Source organism: Anguilla anguilla, chromosome 3 (genome assembly GCF_013347855.1).
Source record: "Anguilla anguilla isolate fAngAng1 chromosome 3, fAngAng1.pri, whole genome shotgun sequence".
NCBI classification, from domain to species: domain Eukaryota; kingdom Metazoa; phylum Chordata; class Actinopteri; order Anguilliformes; family Anguillidae; genus Anguilla; species Anguilla anguilla.
This window is the reverse complement of record NC_049203.1, coordinates 48,293,980-48,314,939: the sequence shown is the minus strand read 5'-3', so window position 1 is coordinate 48,314,939 and position 20,960 is coordinate 48,293,980. Positions and strand designations below refer to the sequence as shown.

At 38.0% G+C, this 20,960-nt stretch overlaps 1 protein-coding gene across 2 annotated transcripts in view; it reads right to left on the bottom strand.

Annotated features, from left to right (window-relative positions):
* Nucleotides 1-20,960, bottom strand: part of LOC118222421 (glypican-6-like) — a 205,931-nt gene that overhangs the window by 153,178 nt on the left and 31,793 nt on the right. For both annotated transcript variants that reach the window (XM_035408008.1, XM_035408009.1), the window contains exon 2: nt 11,147-11,305. In XM_035408008.1, the coding sequence (XP_035263899.1) occupies nt 11,147-11,305 (159 nt within the window). The remainder of the gene's footprint in view (nt 1-11,146; nt 11,306-20,960) is intronic.

The window sequence follows — 20,960 nt, the reverse complement described above, 5'->3', positions numbered from 1 at the left end:
AACTCACTGTTGATAGCACAGCCTTTATTTATGGAAGTGAATGAGAAACACATACAAAAGGCTGAGCAGAAGGAATGAAATCACTTTTGAAGATGCATGTCAAGGTTGTTGAAAGTTATAAGTCTCAGAGACTACCAAGAGTTCAGCAGAAGTACCAGACATGGTAAATAGAGCAGACACAAGCAACATGAGATGCAAGGGAGAGCACACAAATGTCCTCAAACCCCAGTGGAGCTGCATAATTCTGAAAATGGTGTTGTATGATGATGCTTAATAGAGGTAAATGCTGTAGTATTATGAAGGCTGAAATTTCACATGCCACAGAGCTTTTTGCCTTAAATAAAAGATTCATAAGATATTTTTCTGTTGTAAGTTGATGAAAAAAAGACACTCGGGAAATTAATGTTTTTTGAGCATATATTAAATAAAGTGGGCATGGTCAAGACAAATTTGTTTCTCGGACAGACCGAATGCCACAATGGCTTTCCGTTATTTTCAAAGTATATGGTGCTAAATGACAGACTGTCACCTAACTTGAAAGGGTTCAGAAAGGCTCACAATTAAAGATAATTGGTAATGTTACAGTTATATTGGTAGTTGCTTATTCCATTCCAGCAGGGTGCTTGTGTCATATTTAGCATAAACAGGCAATATTGTTTTCTGGCTGAAATGGAATGTGTGACTACAGAAAGATAACAGGCTAGCTAACATAAAACCCCTATCTACAGTCCATAATGTTTGATATAAAGACATATTTTTTTCTTGATTTGGCTCTGTGCTTCACAATTTTAGATTTGTAATCAAACAATCACATGTGGTTTAAGTGCATATTCTGTTTTATTATTATTTAAGGGTATTTTTATGCATTTTTGGTTTCACCATATATAAATACTTTTCTATACTTTTTTCTATACATTTCCAGTACTTTTAATGCATAGCCCCCCATTTCAGAGCACCCTAATGTTTGGGACAAATGGCTTCATGGGTATTTCTGATTAGTCAATTGTGTTCAATTGCTTCCTTAATGCAGATATGAGAGCTTTTAGTATCTAATCTTGATTCTAGGCTTTTGATTGCCTTTGAAGTCTGTTGCTAGTGTTTGCCAACATGACCAGATTTGTGCCACCCCCCACACAACAGGTGTCCAACTGACCAGAGCAGTGGTCATTGTGTGATCGGGCACAGAATACCCCCAAACCCCTCTTCACATTCTGAGCCTCCCCGTCGTTCTCCAAACTTACATTCCATTTAATATGGAAGTGCAAGTAGGCCTAACTCAAATTAGAGACATAAAAATGTTCACGCAAGAGTACGTGCAGTATGTGTTTGTAGTTGAGGAAATACACTGTTGGCATGCTCATTGCCACTTCAGCGTAGTGAATGCTAATGTGGTAACCCTGTTATTAAGTGTATTATTCATGCATAGACATAATCACGATCTCTGCTGTGTTAACCAGTAATCAAATCAATACTGGATAGGTCGATTGATCATATTCTGTAGTACAAGCATATCAGTTCACTTCTGTGGGGAGAGTCCTAATTGCATTATGTCTTATGATTACATTACCAATTCTGTATAGACTGCGCTTATTCTTCTCCACCAATGTCACCGTCAATTTTTCTCAATTCTGCTGACTTTATTAATTGTTTTAAAGCCATGTCTGATGGCTTAATTATTTATGAAGTAAATTAATGCCATGACCCTATTGTCCTTAGACTTATGACATTAATATGCATAAACAATACTGATAACAGGAAAATGACTCATACAAACACACATTTCAGTAATTCATATAAAGAAAGAAAGGTGGTCCTGGATGTGTTATGTTAATGATAACAACATATTAAGGTTGGTTTGTTCTTCACACAATACCATTTTGAACTTATGCTAATAATACCTTCATTTTTGAAGCAATTGTCAGTTCATTACAGTATTTACAATTATTCAAGTTTTGAGCATACAAAGTATGTGTTTATATGTGTTATATGTTTATAAATAAAATTTAAAAAAAGTGTGGAATGCAATCACACATGCTACACAGTCTGCTATTTTCAACCACCCTGTGACTTTTGAGAATTTGTGTATCCCAATTTGCTTTCCTTATGTCTATATAAATGAAGCCACATGTGGTACAGTGCCACAGTAAAAATAAGTATGCTGGAAACCACTGTCAAGACATTGGCACTTTCATTTTAATTTCCCTGCTTTTTTAGTATTGTGAAGTCCTTTTCCAAGGCTTATCACAAAATACATTACCTTAATTCCTGCATCTCCATTTAAATGGCCCATGACTATTTAATTTTGGCTTTCTCCCAATTAAATGTTTGGGCACGGAGGAATACAGTCTGTTTGGACCACACTTGCAAACAAACGATATGTACAATGCCAAAGATGCAGTCAGTTAACCTGAGAGAAAATAATGAACAAAAGGCAACGGCAGTCATAAGGATAAACTGCAAATGGTTTAGAGGACCTTGGCGAGCGCACACAAAGCACGCGAGGCAGGGTGGGAAGGCAGAAGACTGCTTATCAAAGCGCTCGTCCATAATCGCACCATCAGGAGCCTCTCCGCGGTGCGCCCCGTTGCAGTTTTTAAGCGCGGCAAGGCTCGTCGATGCGCATAATCATTAAACGTGCCAGCGAAGTAAGCCCGGGTTCATTTACTCCTCCGGCACCCTGGGATCTCTCCCCACGTGAACACAGGTACACGGCCATCAGCGCTTAAGTGCCACTTCAGCTCTCCTCTCCCGCTAGTGCCTACCCCCCTCTCTGACTTATAATCGTGTCTCAAAACCTGCTCCCCACCAGTGTCTGTCTAATACACCTTCTCCAGCAAAAGCCCTGTGTTTAGTTATGAGAATCAAATAACTGTAGAGAAGGGTTTAAATAAAAATATTCATGACAAATTTGTAAGCCTGTCTGCATTTACAAGCAACTAGGGCTTGGTATTTATAAACTATTTATCTGCTGTTTTCTATTTGCCCTGTGTAATGTAATTAATTATATTAAAATCCTCGACTTAATGCTTGTAACTTAACAGCTGAAATATTCAAGCTGTTCCAACTGTGGTCATTAGCCCCTATGTAAAAATAAACCATCATTCCACTCAATGACAGCCCGACTGATTTAGAAGTATAAAGCCTTGATATGTGAGGATTACTGTCTAGAATAAATGCAGATGACATTAATGCCCTTGCAACTCTTAATTAAGATTTCCCATTGTTTGCATTCTGCTGAATCCGCAAGCTACAACTGTTGCCCAGATGCAAGGAATGTGAATGCACACAACTACAAGCTGATGTCATACTATGTGCATTATGGGTTCAGAATAAATTGCATAATAGTACTCAATTATATAAAATGGAGGACTGAAATGTAGATTAGGTGTTGTGTGACTGAATGGTGAATTTGCCAAATGCTCTATGCTCTCTCAGGTGAAGAGGGCAATTTATAATTATAAGGATGATCCACAGAAATTGAGCCAGCATGAATCACTGCATGGGACTAGTGGACTGATGCTGAATATTTATGTTTCTCACATGCCTTTCTCACTGAACTTTCTTCTCCTCTGATTTGCATATTTTCAACTGTTTTACATTTTCTTGCAACTCACCAATGATCTCTATACTTTAGCAATTACATGCAAAACCAAACATATTTCAACGTGGCAGTTAATATTTACCTTGTTGTGTGTCTTAAAACATACATGTGCAGTGGAGAAAAAATAGACAAGTCTGAGTAAGCTAACGCGTCTGATTTTTAGGTAATTTATAATAGTGTGTAAGTAATGCTCTTGAAAAATAAGCATTACTGTTTGTTTGTGTGTGTGTGTGTGTGTGTGCTTGTAATCTTTTTTCAAATTGGTTGAAGGCAAGCACTGTGATACTATCACTGGTTGATGCTTATCCATGTCTGCCAAATGCAACACATCCCATAAAAACTAGACTGAAACTGTTTAAAATCTTAGCTGCAGATGCTTGCAATGTTTGCCATCTGTGTAGCTTCTACATAGCAGTAATTCTGGCTCTGTTTTTTCTTATTCTTTCAAGTTCTGCTGTCCAGGCTAAAGCGATTATTCATCGGATTTAATTTATCTTCCGCAACCCACATCTCAACCCTCAAAGGCTGATAAAAAAGATTCCGGCTCAAGAGACATTAGGCAAATTCAATTATTTAAAGTTCTAATGGTCCCGGGTTCTTAGAAATAAAGTATGTTCTCTCTCTGATTCCCCAGTGTGAAAATTGCATTCCTGCCAGGCCAGCGTGTGTTTGAAGGAAAATTCTTTGTTACAAGGAGGTCAAATGATTGTGTTCACTGTCGATTACACTGCGGATAACACTCCGGTCAGAAGTGGAATTTGTTTCTCAAAGCATTGAGCAGCACTGGATAATCAGAGAATCCACAATCCCACTTTCAACCGCTGATTCTTTTTAAGTGAGCATTTAAGCACTCAAACATATGGGTGCGCACACAAACACAAGCATTCGACGACGACAACAACAACAACAACGAGACAATGCATCCTGTAACAGAACCCGATATTCATCACAATATACTACATAAAATAGCTGAATAGCAGATATTTGGCAATTCAAATATTTCCTTCCTTGATTTGCTTTTAAATTCTGTACAGGTCCAGGGGTACCAGGTAGGGGTGCCCCTGGTCACCTCTGTTCTTTACTCAGGCCCTCTGAGTGCTACTATCAGAGGGGATCCAAGCTTCTTCGGAGTTAAGATCAGACATACAACTGTTCAAAGTCAGAAGCTCTGCTTTGAAAAGTGATTGGGAGAAAGACGTGACCACACCTTAGTCTTTACTGTACAACTTGTCCTACCTGTCTCAAAATCCCTTTTGAATAACAGCAGCTGAGAGACAAAAAGACCTGCACAGTTCTCGTTTTTAGCAATTTTAATCAACAGTTTCTTATTCTTTTTCTTCGTCATAACAATAATAATAATAATAATAATATTCCCTAATTTTGAGAAGCCTAAATATATTTGTGAACCCATACTCCATTACTACAACATGTATTATCAGTTTGGGAGGGTGCAACTAGAAGGAGCATCATGGATGCAAGAAGGCTGATTCTTGCACAGCGTGCACAGGCACACAACAGGTTCCCAATTGACCAGAGAGGTGGTCATTGTGCGATGGAGCAGGGGATACCCCAAAAACTTTCTTCCCTGGGCAGTCTATTGTGAGCATCCCTCCGGCTGTCAGCACTGGTATGTTCAGAATTAGATTCTGAACATTGGCCTGTACACTGTAATTGCAAAGAGACCCAGTGCTTTAGCCATATATGCCAACTGATAATCCCTGTAGTTCAGCATTTCTAACGTTTCTCGTGTGCCCACAGGGTTGGACAGAGGACAAATTTCAGGCCGGCGTTTGAAAACACAGCACGATAAAACCAAATCTGCTTTCCTGACCAGTCCTACCAAGCCATAATCCATTGAGAAAATTACACTTGGGACTCGGTCAGAATCAAGCTTTGCACAGAAACAACAAGCATTTTTTCAGAGAGCTTTTCATCAGGCTGGCAGTGAATCCCTGCAGGGTTCATCATTGCTGGGCTTCTGTTCCAGCACGTCTCGCTCACTGTGGTGCTGCCTCGCATTTGTCCATTCCAGATCCAAGCCCACTGCTGCTGTACTTAAAAAAACAGGCCAGAGAAAGGCTCTAAATGCCTTCTACCAAACAATAACAGCTAATGCCTTTAAAAAAGATTAGGGTAACCTAGCGGGACTCTGTTTATCACAGTTCAGCCTAACCAAGCCAAAGTGACTGTGGGAGAAACTGAGACCGCAGGGCAGTTTTGTTAGAGCTGGTAGCTGGCAATTTACAAAGGGAAGGGGCTGGTACAACACAAGAGCAAAAAAATTCTGGGTCAGAGCAGAACGCTGGTCCTTGTGAATTAATCCCAGTGCCCTTTGAAAGACTCAGGGACAGCAGCAAACTGTGTTTGGGTTATTCAATAATGCATCGAAAACACAGGCCTTGAAGCAGAGGCGACCAGTAAAGGAACGGAAGAGTTAAGGATTTCTAAAAAGGTCGCTACTGCACGAGCACAGTAAAGCAGGACAGAAAGGAGACCATGTAACATTAATGTGGGTTAGATTTAAGGTCCAGATCTCTCATTTCCAAGATAAATGTAATGCTCAACAGCCGGAAAAAATATCAAGCCACGGACGATTGTGCCCAGCCAAGAAAATTAAAATGATTGACCCTCCCCACAAATGCGAAGTAGCGTTTAAAAATCTATGAGGCAGCCTTGAACAGTATTGCTGGAGCTAACCATCACAAGAAGCCGAGAGAAACAGAGCTAATATACTGCTGGGAGGTCTTCCTTGTACAATCATGCATCATAAATAAAACACATCAAAATCACAAGATTACAACAATGGCTGTATGTATAGGTTCTGCTGTAAAATGCATTGCTTAGTGCTAGTAGAGGGGCTACAGCTATGGATTTTCAGGCCCGGGATGAAATCCCCCCAAGGTAACACTGTTTTAGGAAACGCTGTTTCAAAGTAATGTGCAAAGGAAAATTTGGGAAACCATGTATTTAAATTATTTAAATAAAGATCAATATTGGTTCTTGACATGAAAAAAAATGTATGTGTTTTTAATTTTGGTAACGTAAACATGATTATATGCCAAGCTTTGTTTAATTACATTACATTACATTACAGGCATTAATAAAATCAGTACCCTCCGGAATTGTGTTTTTCATTCACTAACATAAGGCATAAAAAACAAATTCAACAGGAAAATGCAGGAAAGACAAGACACCCCAATAAGCCAATGACTCAGACTTATTGACACAGCATATTGATACTCATCCGTGAAGGACATAAAAAATGCTGAAGGGTCTGGTAAATTGATGCAGCTTACTGGCAAATAGCTCATTTTTTTTTATAAATGGACCATCCCCCACTCCACGCTAAGGGGTAGTCTGTCTTCCCTTCATAGAGAAGTAAAGAGAGATGAAATAAGTGAGATCAAAAATAAGCAATGAACCTGGTAACACCATTTAAAATTGCATTTGAGTCTCATCAGTGCTACAAAATCTGATTTTTTAAATTTTATTTAAAATGTTTCACACTTTATCAAATATAAACCTAGTCCCACAAGAATGACACCGTTTTATGGCAGCATCACATAGTAATCTGATGCATGAATAAAGCTTCAGACAAACAAAATGAAATGGAAACTACAGCTACAGCAATCTAGAAGCATAGGCTAAATGTATTACTGATATGAGTATTTAGCCTTTGGAACTTTTAACCTTTTAACTTTGGAATCACTGTATATAAAGTTGATGAAATTTACACAAATGTCAGAGCATCGCACATCACCAGTGTGCCTCATTTTACCCTTAGACCCCAGAGGGTTAATGAATAAATGGATAGTCTAGACAAACTAATGATTTTGTTTGTTAAAGATCATGACTTTTGACAGAAACCCTCAGAAAATCCGTTTAAAATTTAAGTAATTCTCCCTGTGTTAACAACAGTCAGTGCCCCTCTGAGTTAACATGTTTGCACAGTGTGAAATAAAAATGAAGCTTAACAATCCATACATTTTATATAAGATAATTACCAATGGAGACCATCTTATTGATATTTTTTTTTAGTACATATGAAAATGGGTTTAACATCACATGAAATAGCCATTGATCCTTACGATTTGGTACGTTTCCTGTTTCCATTCATTAGTTCCCTCAGCTTGATACGAATGGCTCTCAATTACCGCAACTTTATTTTGTTTTCAATGAGAAGCACTGCAATGTATATTGGTCTGATGTTACAGCGTAGTCTACTTGAAATGAAAAATATTCACAGATACCATTTTCTGTTTTGACAAACCTATCCAATGTTTTAATTGAACATTTGGGGGACATTAAACCAACTCAGTGTAGGTAACTATCCCTGTATAATATTTGTATCAAGTATAATGAATGAATAAATAAATAAATAAATAAATAAATAAATAAATAAATAAATAAATAAATAAATAAATAAATAAATAAATAAATAAATAATTTACCATTTAACAGGGCAGCAGTACTACTTAGAAACAGAGTTTAACTGTTAACTAAGTGATTCCCTAAACACATTCTACAGTGATGGGGACATCAGATATTCTTCTTCATCTTCAGGCTGCAGATTTTATGCATGCACGATCCTTATTCAGAGACAGTACCATCAGTACACCTACTCAGTGCATATGTGGCCTCTCAGGAACACTCTCTGGAGCAGCAAACGCAGTGATTTACTGATTTCATGATTTGTATGCAGACAATTACAGTCATGTGGGTGAGCTCCCAAATCAACCTTTCACAGAATCAAAAAACTGCTTTTTCTTATTCATTGAATTCTTGTCGAAGCCATAAAGAAAAAAATCTGCAAACAATTTCCACAGCCCGCAATTGCGGATATAGAGGTCTGGGCCTTATTTTTGGAGATCCTGTCCAGAGTAATGATGAAGCCCTGACTCCTCACTGTGGTATGTATTCAATTTCACTGTGCAAATGTTGGAGATTGTAAAAGACGCGCGCAATCCACAACAAAACATTGCAGAAGAAAAGGGGGCGATAGTGGCTGACGCATTTAAAAACCCTGCAGCTTCGCAACTTTTAACAAGCACTAGAAAAATATTCATCGAATTACAAATGCTATGTTTGTGCTTGAATGTCTTATACATCTAAGCAGCTTATTACTGGGTCACAATCAAGCCCAAAAAAATCGCACCTGAATGTAATCTAAAGTAATCCTTCAGTATGAAATGCATAATTAATATCTATCAACAAGTATTTCAGTTTCACCACATGCTTTGAAAAACATATGAAAAATTATAGCAATGATGCTTGAGTGTACTTTATTGGTGGAAATAATTTGAAACAGCATTTATATGTGAGCAAATATAGAATTAATTTCCACCATCCATTCACTTTAATGCGCTCATATTAAGATAAGAGCATGATAACCACGCCTGAATAGCATTGATTGTGCTCAATGAACAAAATATCACACAATAGCTGTATTGACTGCACATTACAGTATATGCCCTATATAGGTTCTAATAAAAACTGAAAGCACCATAGATATAGCACTACTCCAAATGGTTTTTATTCTCTTCCCTAAATATATACACACTTTAATGCCAGTATATGGTGTCTTATGGCTCTCGGTTCTAAAATATTTCCATTTTTTAGATTCATTAAATGAAAATAATCTTTTTTTGAGGAGAGTAACTTCCCAATAATAATTATTAAGGGGCTAGTTGATTTCTCACACACACACACACACACACATGCATACAGTACTAGCACAAATTATGGAAACCCAACATTCCTAAATATATTTTGACCACAATTTCTGTTTTTTGGCATAATGCAATGTGTATTTTGACTTTACTTTACTCCAAAATTACTGATGGTCACATAATGTCTTTACCACTCATGGTCAAGAAGGTAACTGTTTCAAGTATATTTTTACAGATGAAAATGGCTCTGAGAAACAACAATAGAAGAAGGGGCACAGATAAAGTTTTGAGGGCTAAACTTCTTCTTTAAGCACAGTGTTTCCATAATCTTTGTCAGTACTGTATATGGAACTGACTTATGGGAAGATGAAGGACTGATAAAGTGGATATAATGAGTATACATTTTTTCACTGAGAGATTACTAGAAGAGGATTTAATTACTGATAGATCGGGTAATATATTTTAAAGCCACTTCTAAAGTATTACCGCGAGGATCAGTATCTTATAATTAATTGTTGACTTGGCTCTCCAAATCACCAAACGTATGTTTAACTAAGACCATGATTCAGAGGTTCCCTCTAATGAATAGACCCTTTCTAAATTAAATACAATACCGCAAATGGAGTAGAAACCTGTTCCTTATTGGAAGTATATGGAAAGTTTCCAGTAAACAGCCTTTCTTACCCTTTTCTTTACCCGTGTAAATTTAATTAAAAGTTGATGACAAGGACATCATCGTTTTGCCAGGACAACCTCTGTAAAAAATGGCATTTTTAAATACAGCTATGTCTTCAAACACTACTGAGGATAATACTGTGTCAAATATACTTCCTCTCACTCTCATTTTGGGCAAGTTCACAAAGAATGCTTATCTAGTCTTTGCAGTGGAGAAAGTTTAGAAAAGGTCATGGTCTTCATTTATATTTTGGCAGCAACTCAATTTTCACTCTACATTTGGAAGGATCTTCTAATGGCACTCACACTGTAAGAAGTGCAGTGAGGGAAAGACAGGGAATGTATGCCAATGTAGATTAATGTTGGGTGTCTGTGCAAGATCCAATTTACTAATCAATTATTCATTAGGATGACATTTTATAAGTCCATGCAAATGAATGCATCCATAAACAGATTGAGCTGGCCATCCATTTTTTTGGCTACCATTTTTCTAATGTTGACCTGCTCCATTTCAGTAGCTGTGCTTATAGACCCCTTTCAAAACATTTTGAAAGACAGATGCAATCAATGTGTTATGATTACTCATGTTTTGGGAAATCTGAATAATATAATGTTTAAACAATAAGAAAAACGAATGAAAGTAGTAGTATTTTTCATGACAAACCTCAAAAGAGGCCGACAACTATCCTTATAAAACGAAATTAGGATCCATATGTAAATGAGTGATCTGTAATCGCACTAACACAGATTGGAGCATTTAGAGCAATGTACAATAACTGGGCTATGGATATCTGTTTAAATGATACATTAACTATGTCACATGCCATGACATATTGGGCTCTATTTTATGGCCAGTGCTCTGCATGTTGTGAGCTGTCGCACTGGCGAAATGGTAAACACTACTCATCTCAATTAATTAGCAATTCCTCTATATAGACATGTATTCCATAGAAATAAGCAAAAAACAACCATAAAATCAGTGCTCTTTTTTGTTCATCATTAGTCAACAATGTAGCCTACACAATGAGGCAAATAGTGAATGATCTATTTAAATATGCATTTTTTTCCAGGAGCGTCAGATAGAACCACTACATTTCACAGATGATTTTTATGTTATCTAATTCTCGGTCACAACTAAAGGAAGACACACCCAAGCTAGCTTGACAATCATTAATTATCACAAGAATAATTATGGACTTACCATCAAACTTTTTATGCCGGGACACGAAGGTAGTCCGTAAGGTGTGACTGGCCTCATCCACTAGGTTCTCAAACTCAAGCTTGCTCTGCTGGCTCAGCTTGTCTTCCATCTCTGCGGTGCAGCAGGTGTATCCCTGGGGACAGATGCGCAGATGTTCACCTGCAAAAGAGAGACAGTCCTGTTTTAACGTACAGCAGAGAAGAACCACAAGGTTCCCCCACAAAGTGTGGAGACCGCCGACAGCCACATTAGCTGGGATTTGGTGTAATTCGTTCAAAAATGGTTTGGCCCACATTGGATCCTCATTACTTCCCTGTTCTTTAAACTTTAGCTGCCACTGATTGATTACTATTGGAAGCTCACAAAGTGGCATACTGGCACTGCAATGTATATATGTATAAATGGATGCAATGTAAATGCTATGTGAAAATGCTGTGTAAGACGCTCTGGATAAGAGCATCTGCTAAATGCCTGTAATGTAATTATGCACCTTAAGGATTACGGAAATCTACTTTTCAATGGCACCTGACTTCCAGAAAATGAAAGCCATGAACCAGAATGTAGTACTGAAATTGGATGATTTAAATGTTGGGGAACATTAGCGTGCATGTTTAAACTTCTGGCCACAATAAGACAGATTGCTTCAAATATGTGTTTGCCATAGCTGAGCATGTCACATTAGCCAAAGTGCCAAGAACCGTCACAACTACATAAAAGCAAACTGCTCATTTCCTGGAGAATGAATTAATTGACTCAATTTTCTTTCAGACCACAGCCAGCAGCGGGCCTTTGTGATAGCCAGACTGGGCAGTTTACCAAGTGCTTTCAAAAGCATTTCCTCATCAGCCAACTGAAAATATGTAACTGTAAAAATCCATTTGTGCAACCTGAACTTAATGTCAAACTCAAAATAATTGCAGCATTATGTATTTATTTGGCAGGTTCTTGTAGCAAGAGAGACTTAAAGACCCACTGTTGCAAGAGAGCTGCAAAAATAAGGGAATAGGAACAAAGGAGCATGTATCACACCAACTACAAAGCAATAGTTATACAGTAAAGACACTGCAATCACATCAAAAATGTAGGCACCTTTAAAATCAAACCTCAGACAGAAGATACTCTTTTGAGACACATTAAAGATGAATGCAAATGGATTTTAAAATGAAGCCTTTATATCAATAAAACATTCAAAAGATGAAGGTACGATGTATTTGATGTTGATTCAAAAATGTGTGTCACAATTAAAGGACCCACATCTGCTGAAGCAACTCCAGCTAAAGTAGGTTTTCCCAGTCATCACCTACAGTACAACAATGAAACTCTGGCCTTGGGTCAGCTGATTCAGTGTTCAACAACAGAGCATTGGTACAGTATACCAATTATAAGTTACAGCTGCATTTTCACTTTTACAACATGGTCCATTATATTAAGAAAACATAAATTACAAAATCTTATTTCTGTTTTAAATGGAAGATAATAGATTCTAACAAAATACAGAGTGAAATGAAAACAGACTGACAAAAAAAAACTGCTGTCAGGAGAATATCTAAAGTCGAGCCATAGTAATGGTTTGAAACCCGCCACTACTGGGTCTCTTAAAATCCTGTCTTGAATTCATTTCTTCCTGTCTTCAGTTAATTATATGTCTTTCCACTTCTCGTTTATTAAATGTCGGGACAACGGCGCTATCTGAATGTCATTCTTCACAGGGCAGGTACTGGCAGAGGTACCACACCAGGTATCCAGGCTATCTTAATTCGTGAAATGTGTTTTAGCCCCAGCTAAAGAATGGGAAGGCTGCTATTAAAGAACCTTACACCTGGTGAGATGGCCATTACATGCACAGAAAGAAGAGGATTGGATTTTCCTGCTTTCCTTTTTGACTTTAAGTGATAGGCTACTTTTTATTTTATTTTTTACTTTAAGTGAGATTAAGTGCACTCCAATGGTCCACTTAGCTCCCGTGTATGCATGGGGTAAAAGGCAGTCTCTGCTGGAAATGTGCTGGCTGCTGAGAGTGGTTGTAGCACTATACTCGTGCAACTGTGTTGCAAGCACTTGCCCCCAGAGAAATGCATGTGAAGTGCATGAATGTGACTGTGGCAAGCAGAGTCCCTTTTAGACAGCAAACACTGTAGTGTGCCGCAACAGCTTGGGATAAGCAGTTCTGTTTATAGCGGCTTACATGTAGAGTGAATAACATTTACATTATTTCAGTGCTCTTCTTCATTCCTGTTTTCCTGTTTCTTACAGCTATTTGAATCGCCTCAATATTTGCTCTAATGAAAAGTCCCAGTTTTTTCCCAGCTCTCTGACCAAGCAGCATGTCTACAGGCTGTCACACAAGGCTGAAGGGGGCTATGTCATCTGTGACATATGCGGACCAGACATTCTGAATTCATCTCTTACAGATTGAAGAAACTTTCATTATGATAGCGTGGGGCACATACTACCAATCACTCAGGATGTTCTGAAGACGCAATGCACGCTGGGATTTTTGCGCTCAGACACGGTGTGTAATGTAATCAGTCTCTGGAGCAGTCCTGTTTCATAGACTCATTCACAACGCTCAGTGATTGATTGCACTGGTCTTACAAAAAGCACAGAGGGCTGGATTATGAAGTGTTCCACAAAGGAATGAGCATTGACACCAGGGACACGTTCTCCTCATTGATGTCAATGTTACATTCTGCAGCAACCATTATGTTAATCAATCATACAATTCTACACATGGGAACTCCCATTTATCACCACGTACATAAATTTACTATGAAAAAAAGTTGGGAAATTTGTATCAATCGTACATAGAACTCACACACATCACATTTCAGTACCTATCTTTGATTAAAATCAATTATATTTTCTCCGGGATTGAAATAATTGTGCCTACACACATAGAAAAATACACATTTTCCAGACTCTGAGAATATTTTAAAGATACAAAAACTGCTTGGAATAGCCTACACGACTGATGTGGTAGAGCTATGAGAGAGTTAAATAATAGATTTTCCATTTACAAAAACAGTCATCATCATGAGAGCTCCACACATGATTAAGATTTTGTTAATATACTCTAACTACAAAAAAAGGATCATTAAGTTCATTGGAACATTTTTATCAGTAAAGAACAGGGACTCATCTTCAGAAAAAAATGCCTTCCACATCTAGTGCAGACTATATCGGCATACCAGTACGTCTGAATTTGGTGTTTGCCCTGCAGAGGCTTCAATTAGGTTTAATTATAACGCTAAAAACCCCCACAAATGAATCACGTCCAATCCAAATTAACTTTGTTGTTCATCTTCCCTATACTACTGTGCCAACAAATCTGCTACCTCCCTTAAGGTAGGCAAATTATCACAAAAGCTTTAGGTTTTGGTATATTGTACACTACACCTAAAAAATACTGTATATGGTAAACAACTTAAAGTTTGCAATAGAATCAGTAAATACAGTGAACACATCCATCCAGCAAGCCATCCAATGACAGAACATGATTTATATATACATACGATTAGTCAATTATCGGTCTATACTGGGATGTCATACTCGGATATTTGTGGTTTTATATCAATCAGCACCCAAATAAGGCCCTGGGAACAAGTTATGTGGATTATTTTGCCAATCAACATTTTAAATCACTAGTACTAAAACACCAAAAACCAGTAGAAAACGCACCTCTGCAGGCAGGGGTTTCGTAAGGGAGTGTAAAGGACAATCCCAAGGGCCCTGACTGACGGGGGTCCTTAAAAAATATGATTCTCTGGGGTCATGGGGCCCAATGTAAGATCTTTTCATGAGGCCAAAAATCCCTGGTGGTACCTCTGCCTGCAGGACTGGATTCTGGCATCTGTGCACTACGCCAAGTTTGAATGAGTTAAGCACCAATTCATGAATATAATCACAGATAATTATAAGTAAAATTAACTAGATAATGATTTTAAATGTCATGGAACTCCTTCTGTTGGGTTTCACAGACCTTGCTTCCTTAGGAAAGTGAAAAAGCACTTTGGTTAAATTAATCCTGTGCTTTGATCTTTAACTCCCTCACTTTCTGCCAAAACTGATACAAAATAATTTCACAACTGAATTAATTCATGCTTTTGCAATAAATTAAGTGCAATTGGATCCACTTTTTTGAAAACCCAGTACATTGCAACACTAATGATCACATATGTATAATGTGGCTTGTAAAATAGTTTTTTGATTGTTAGTACAGTTTGTAAAATTTGTAGTGATGCAAAAAAAAAAGGAAATGGTCAAGTTTTCCCAGCTACTACCGTTACTACAGAGAACATATTTCTCAGCAATCTAATTAAAAAGTAAAGAATCACGAACTAGGTTTGCAAAGTCAGAGTATTTAAAAAAAAAAAAAAAATCTTAGTGTCACTTCAAATACAATATTATAGTGCTAAAAAAGCTAGCGAGGGTACAGTACAAAAATGGATTCAATAACTGGCTACAAGGACATCTACAAGGCATTTTGACCAACGCAGGCTTCCACACTTCTTGCTGGAAAACCTTGGGCTGCCTTTGAGGAAATCCCCTGGATACCTGTGCCTTTATATGAATAGTCACTGTGCACACATACCATCAAGCCCCAAGAGACAGAAAACTTCCTAAAAAGGTCTAGAACAGACTGCCTTTCAGAAGACTTCCACGATCAGCCATTGGGACTGAAAACAAACAAACTTCATCCTGCAGGAACCTGCACAGCTGCAGGAGGAAGTCTCTGTTGACACCCGTTAGGCAGACAGAACATCTCCTTTCTCTTTCTTGGTTTCCTGTTGTTTTGCCAGAAGTATATGACATGTTTTTTTCTGTCTAGCTATATAAAATAATGTTCCTTCACACTTTAGCATGTAGCTTATATCTCAATAAGAAATCAGTGAAGACATAAACCTATGCCATCTCAGAAAGTAACTCCATTAATAGACTGGGTAACATAGTAATTCTTTAAGCACGCACTAACACAATGTCTGAAAACACTGGCCTACTCCATGATGACATGTTTGAGACCTAAATAAAAAGAGAAAGCCTTGAAATGAAAAGCGGTACCCAAGTTTTATCTTTGCATTTACCATAATAATTATGAATCTATAGCGATTTAAAGTAAATGTAATGCTGTGACTGGGGATATGGATTGTGGGGGGGGGGGGGGGGGGGGGAGAATATTCTGTTAGGGAATGTGCTGTGTATCATGTTAAGCAGATTCACAAGGAAGATTTCCCTGTAGGAGTAAATAGTTACTAGTTCTGTGGGTGGGTCGTCTTGGGATTGTTGGGGAGGGGGGGGAAGTAAATAAATAAATAAATCTAGAATTTCTTCTTCTAACAATCTCATCAACGCATTCAATTCCTGTGACGTCTTCCTCTGAAATCTATGATATTTATATTCTCTGATGTGGATTTAAAGGTCAACATTAACATTGAGCTTAGCATAGGTGGATCTTTCACATAATTACAGAAGGCAAACTAATTACACACATATGATGCATTCTAATAATCTTTAGGAATTTCTGAAAATGTGTTTAGGCAAGGATGTTAATGATTTTAATCAAAGTGCACAGCCACGTGAAAGAGTACTTGATACAGACATATTGACTTGAAGCAGAAATAATTCCAATTCATAAAAGGTTGCCGAAGCTAGGTGAGAATGGGAAAATTAATCGAAAAATGTTAATTGAATTTAACTGGACTACCTAACTGCAGCCTGGGTGTTGTCTATCAAATTGCAGCACTGGTGGGCCTCCTGGATGGTATGTCTAGCTAAAGCAGTAGTCTTTTCTGCAGGGATGCACCCCACAGTCTATTTCTGACTATGCCAGTGCTGGCTCTAGCTGGGAGCTAGAGAAGTGATGCTAGAGGAATGATACATAATCCGCCATTGTGTTTCTCAGTGCAGAAAAGCATCAACAGTATATTCAATGCTTCACTGGGCATTAGCAATGCATGCACGGCTTAGCTGGTGGACTGCAATGTAACAAAAATTACAGCGGATTGCAGTTATTTCATAGAGGATAAAAGTGTGAGTTTGTGCACACTGAAATTGACAGATGATGATGTAATTAATGAGAACAACCATAAATAGGTTTGTAAATTGTGATTTGGGGGAATAAAATAAAACAACCAATCTTTTTATGAAAGATTAAAGATTGATATTAAACACGTTGTGCCGTTATGCTACAGATATTTTGCAACTAGTCACATTTTTTATTTGAGGCAGACAAATTTAAGTCTTGATTTTCTTTCCACTCGAGTGACAAATATTTATGGTCCGTGAAGTATATGATAATTCACATTTATTAATAAGAATAAAAACAATCCAGTCCAACTATTATGAATATTCATACTAATGCATTCATAAACCAATGTGTGCTTCTACCAGTTCATAATGTGCAGGAGCATGTGCTAGTTTTCTTTCACAAAGCCAGTTTGCGCAATCCACAGCACGATCCAGAAGATCTTTAAATCCTTGCTTTGAAATCTTAACATTTACGCTCTGTGCTCCTCCCTGCATCTGTGGCATCCACATGGCAGCGTGACTTATCTTGATCTGGGCCTCGTGGGGAATGCCTGTGCTTATCAAAAGAGGCTGGCGGAAAATAATGCATTTCCAAGCAAATGCACGGGTCGCTCAACATAATGGCAGAAACTACCAGAAGTTTCACTGAGGGCTTATTTGAGATTTTTGTACTTTAGCAACAGCCTGTCAAGGTAACAACTATTTACACAAATCTTCTCAAAGAAGATTTAGGAATGCCTTTGATTTGAATCACAGAGTTATTATGTTGTGTATTCGTGCGTGTGTGTGTTCATCTTCATCTGAGTGTGATTATTTTTTATCCTCTGAATGGACAGCCCGAATGGCCATATTCAGTATTTTTCCATTCCAAGTTATCATCTGGCACAATGATGTTGCTCTAAATGATATCACGCAGAATGAAAATGCACAGTTTTATCACCATTTGGGGGTTACTGGCATCTGCCATTCTAGAAAATTATTACTTATTCTTACAGGCTCCATTCATTTTGACATTGCTCTGCTATGCTTATTTATTTATGAATCTATCTTATCTATAGCCTACTTATTATAAGCTTCTGTGAAATGTTCCATACATCAACTTTTCACCAGGATGCAACTGAACATGTGGCGCTCAATGGGTAAGACCATATCATGGCCATTTAATCCTCAGGCTGTAAACCAATTTGATGAAATATATAGTTACACTAGAGTGCTACGTGACTTGTGTTGCCACACAGTTATGGATAATGGGAAGTGTGGTATATCGGTTTCAGACCTTGACGTACAATGGGATTTTACTTACATTTCTTAAAAAGTAGTTATAGACTAGAGTAGTAAAGTAGATAATAATGGTAAATGTAAGCTGAGAAAGTCACTATTGATTATTCACTTTTAAAAAAATCATGCAAATGTATCACAAAGGTTTACTGGCAAAAAAAAAAAAAAAAAAAAAAACACAATCAGGTTCAGATGTCTGATTCCTGGTTGCAACCAAAAAGTCAAAAAATAATTTACAAAAGTGACAAAGCTAATATCTAAAGTACTGTTTGTACAGCTATCCAATGATTCAGACAATGCAAACATGTCTTAATGTCAGCCTGGTGGGCAGATGAGTCGCAGCCATTTTAAACACCGCAGTGGTATTCGTTGTTCAGATTGATTGCTGAGTTCTTGCCGTCACCTTGTCATTTTGAGACACATCATTCAAGGCACTGGCTGTTCATGGGAGCCTGACTTCTACCACATGTCTGACGAAGGTCCCTCGGTATGTATCTGTCAGCCCATTCAATTAAAACATCAGTCCTCCCACCTCCTGTACATGGTCTTCTCACCACAAATCATGACCCGCAATGACAAAGCCTTATTTAATTTGACGGAGCTTGATTGAATCCTTCCCCCATCATTTCCTACAACGTGACCCCCCCCCCCCCCCCCCAGGGGAAACACAAAGACGCTCCGTTGGCGGCAGCTCTGACACACAGATGCAGACAACGGAACGTGCAACCTGCAGGGGCCTAGGGAAGTATGGAAAATTACAGAAAAAGCAAAGTGCATCATCGATTCAGAAATGCCAATCGAGTTAGAGTAAGGGTGTCATAGCAATTCTGATCCAGTGACATTTCTCCTACTCCTAGGAGAGTAAACATAACAAAGCCACAATATAGATGGCTATCCTTTAATAAAGTGGGTTAATATTTCTTTAAGACAATTTCATCAAGGAAGAGGATGGGAATATGGTGACGTTTAAGGCCAAAAGTAGCACCTGTTCAGAATATTCATCTTCGGAACTCACTGGCAGACCACTTTGCAAGCAGAGCAAGTTATCAGGCTCTGATAACAACATAATGATGTCTTGCAACCTCTCAGAAGCACACTTGTAAATGGATCACATTAGAAACTGGTAAAAATGCAGTTCCACTGTGCTGATAGAGCAATGCATCGTGGAAAGTAATGTGGGTGACCTGCAACATCACTCAGTTCTGGAAAACAGCCTCTTTCAGCACCAGGGGGACCTCGCCTCAACAAACATCAGATAGCTTTTATTGCTCCCACTTTTCGAGAAGCGTTTCTGCAACATCATTTAAACCACAGTGAGCAGCCAACGGCATGCCCTGTTTGGGGGTGTAAGCAAGTCCTGGACTTCTAAAACACTGCACACAACAATCTGACTGCCTGTGTTAAAACATATATAATAATAATAATAATATTAATAATAATAAAACTGAACAGAATGAACAGGGGAGCTGTTTCTAAAGATCCTTTTGAATATTAGCACAATAACATAACACAAACAGACATGTGGCCAGTAAATCAGTTAAACCCCTTTAAGCCCGGAGGGAATACTTAAATCTCACATGTGCTTTGTGTTGAATGTGTCAACTGAAAAATAAAGCAAACTGATTAACATCAGAATCAAACATTGAGTCCAAAACACACTGAAAACGTTCTTTTATTTGCGTGTTTGGCAGGGCGAGGTCAATGATTGAGCAAAACTTTGGAATGTTGTTTCAGATGTTTGGACTGGTTGGGTGGTATATTACAATATAGTCCTCACAAAGTCAGCACATTCTTTGTGGCACGCTGTATTCTACACAACATAGTGGCAGTAGTAGCAGTATGATAGTTAACTGGGCTCATAACATGGGCTGTAACAACAGCCAGGGCGATGCCGTTGTATCGTTGAAACCTGAATTGCTTCAGTATAAATCCAGCTGTATAAAGCTTGCAAAAGTTGCTTCTCTAGTGAGTTTACAATCCGTTTCTGGGATGATGGTGATATGAGTTAGCCAGGAGCCCTGCAATCTTGGTCTCATGCATCCACAAGACCATTTTCCAGAGCTCTTTTTGGCAAACTGTAACCTGGCCATCCTGCTTTTGTGGAAAACTAGTGGATTGCATCTTGCAGTGAAGCCTCTGTAGTTCAGTTTGTGAAGTCTTCTGCGGGCAGTTGTCACTGACACATACACAGCTGCCTCCTGAAGAGTGTTTCAGACAGGTGTTTATGATTTTTTCTTTGTTATGATGATGTAGGGTGAAATACTACCAATTATAGAATAGTGAGGATAGATAATTACTGTGAAATGTGTCTATCTTAACAATCCTCACACATAAGCACCATGAAATGGAGGGGATATAAATATATAATACTTCATGCGGTGATCAGATGGTGCAAAAGTATAATCAGACTCATAATTAATCAGTCTTTATTATATTTATTATTAATCGTGATTATGAATTTCAACATTTAATATTACAACAATAACTAATAACATACCAACATGCAAACATT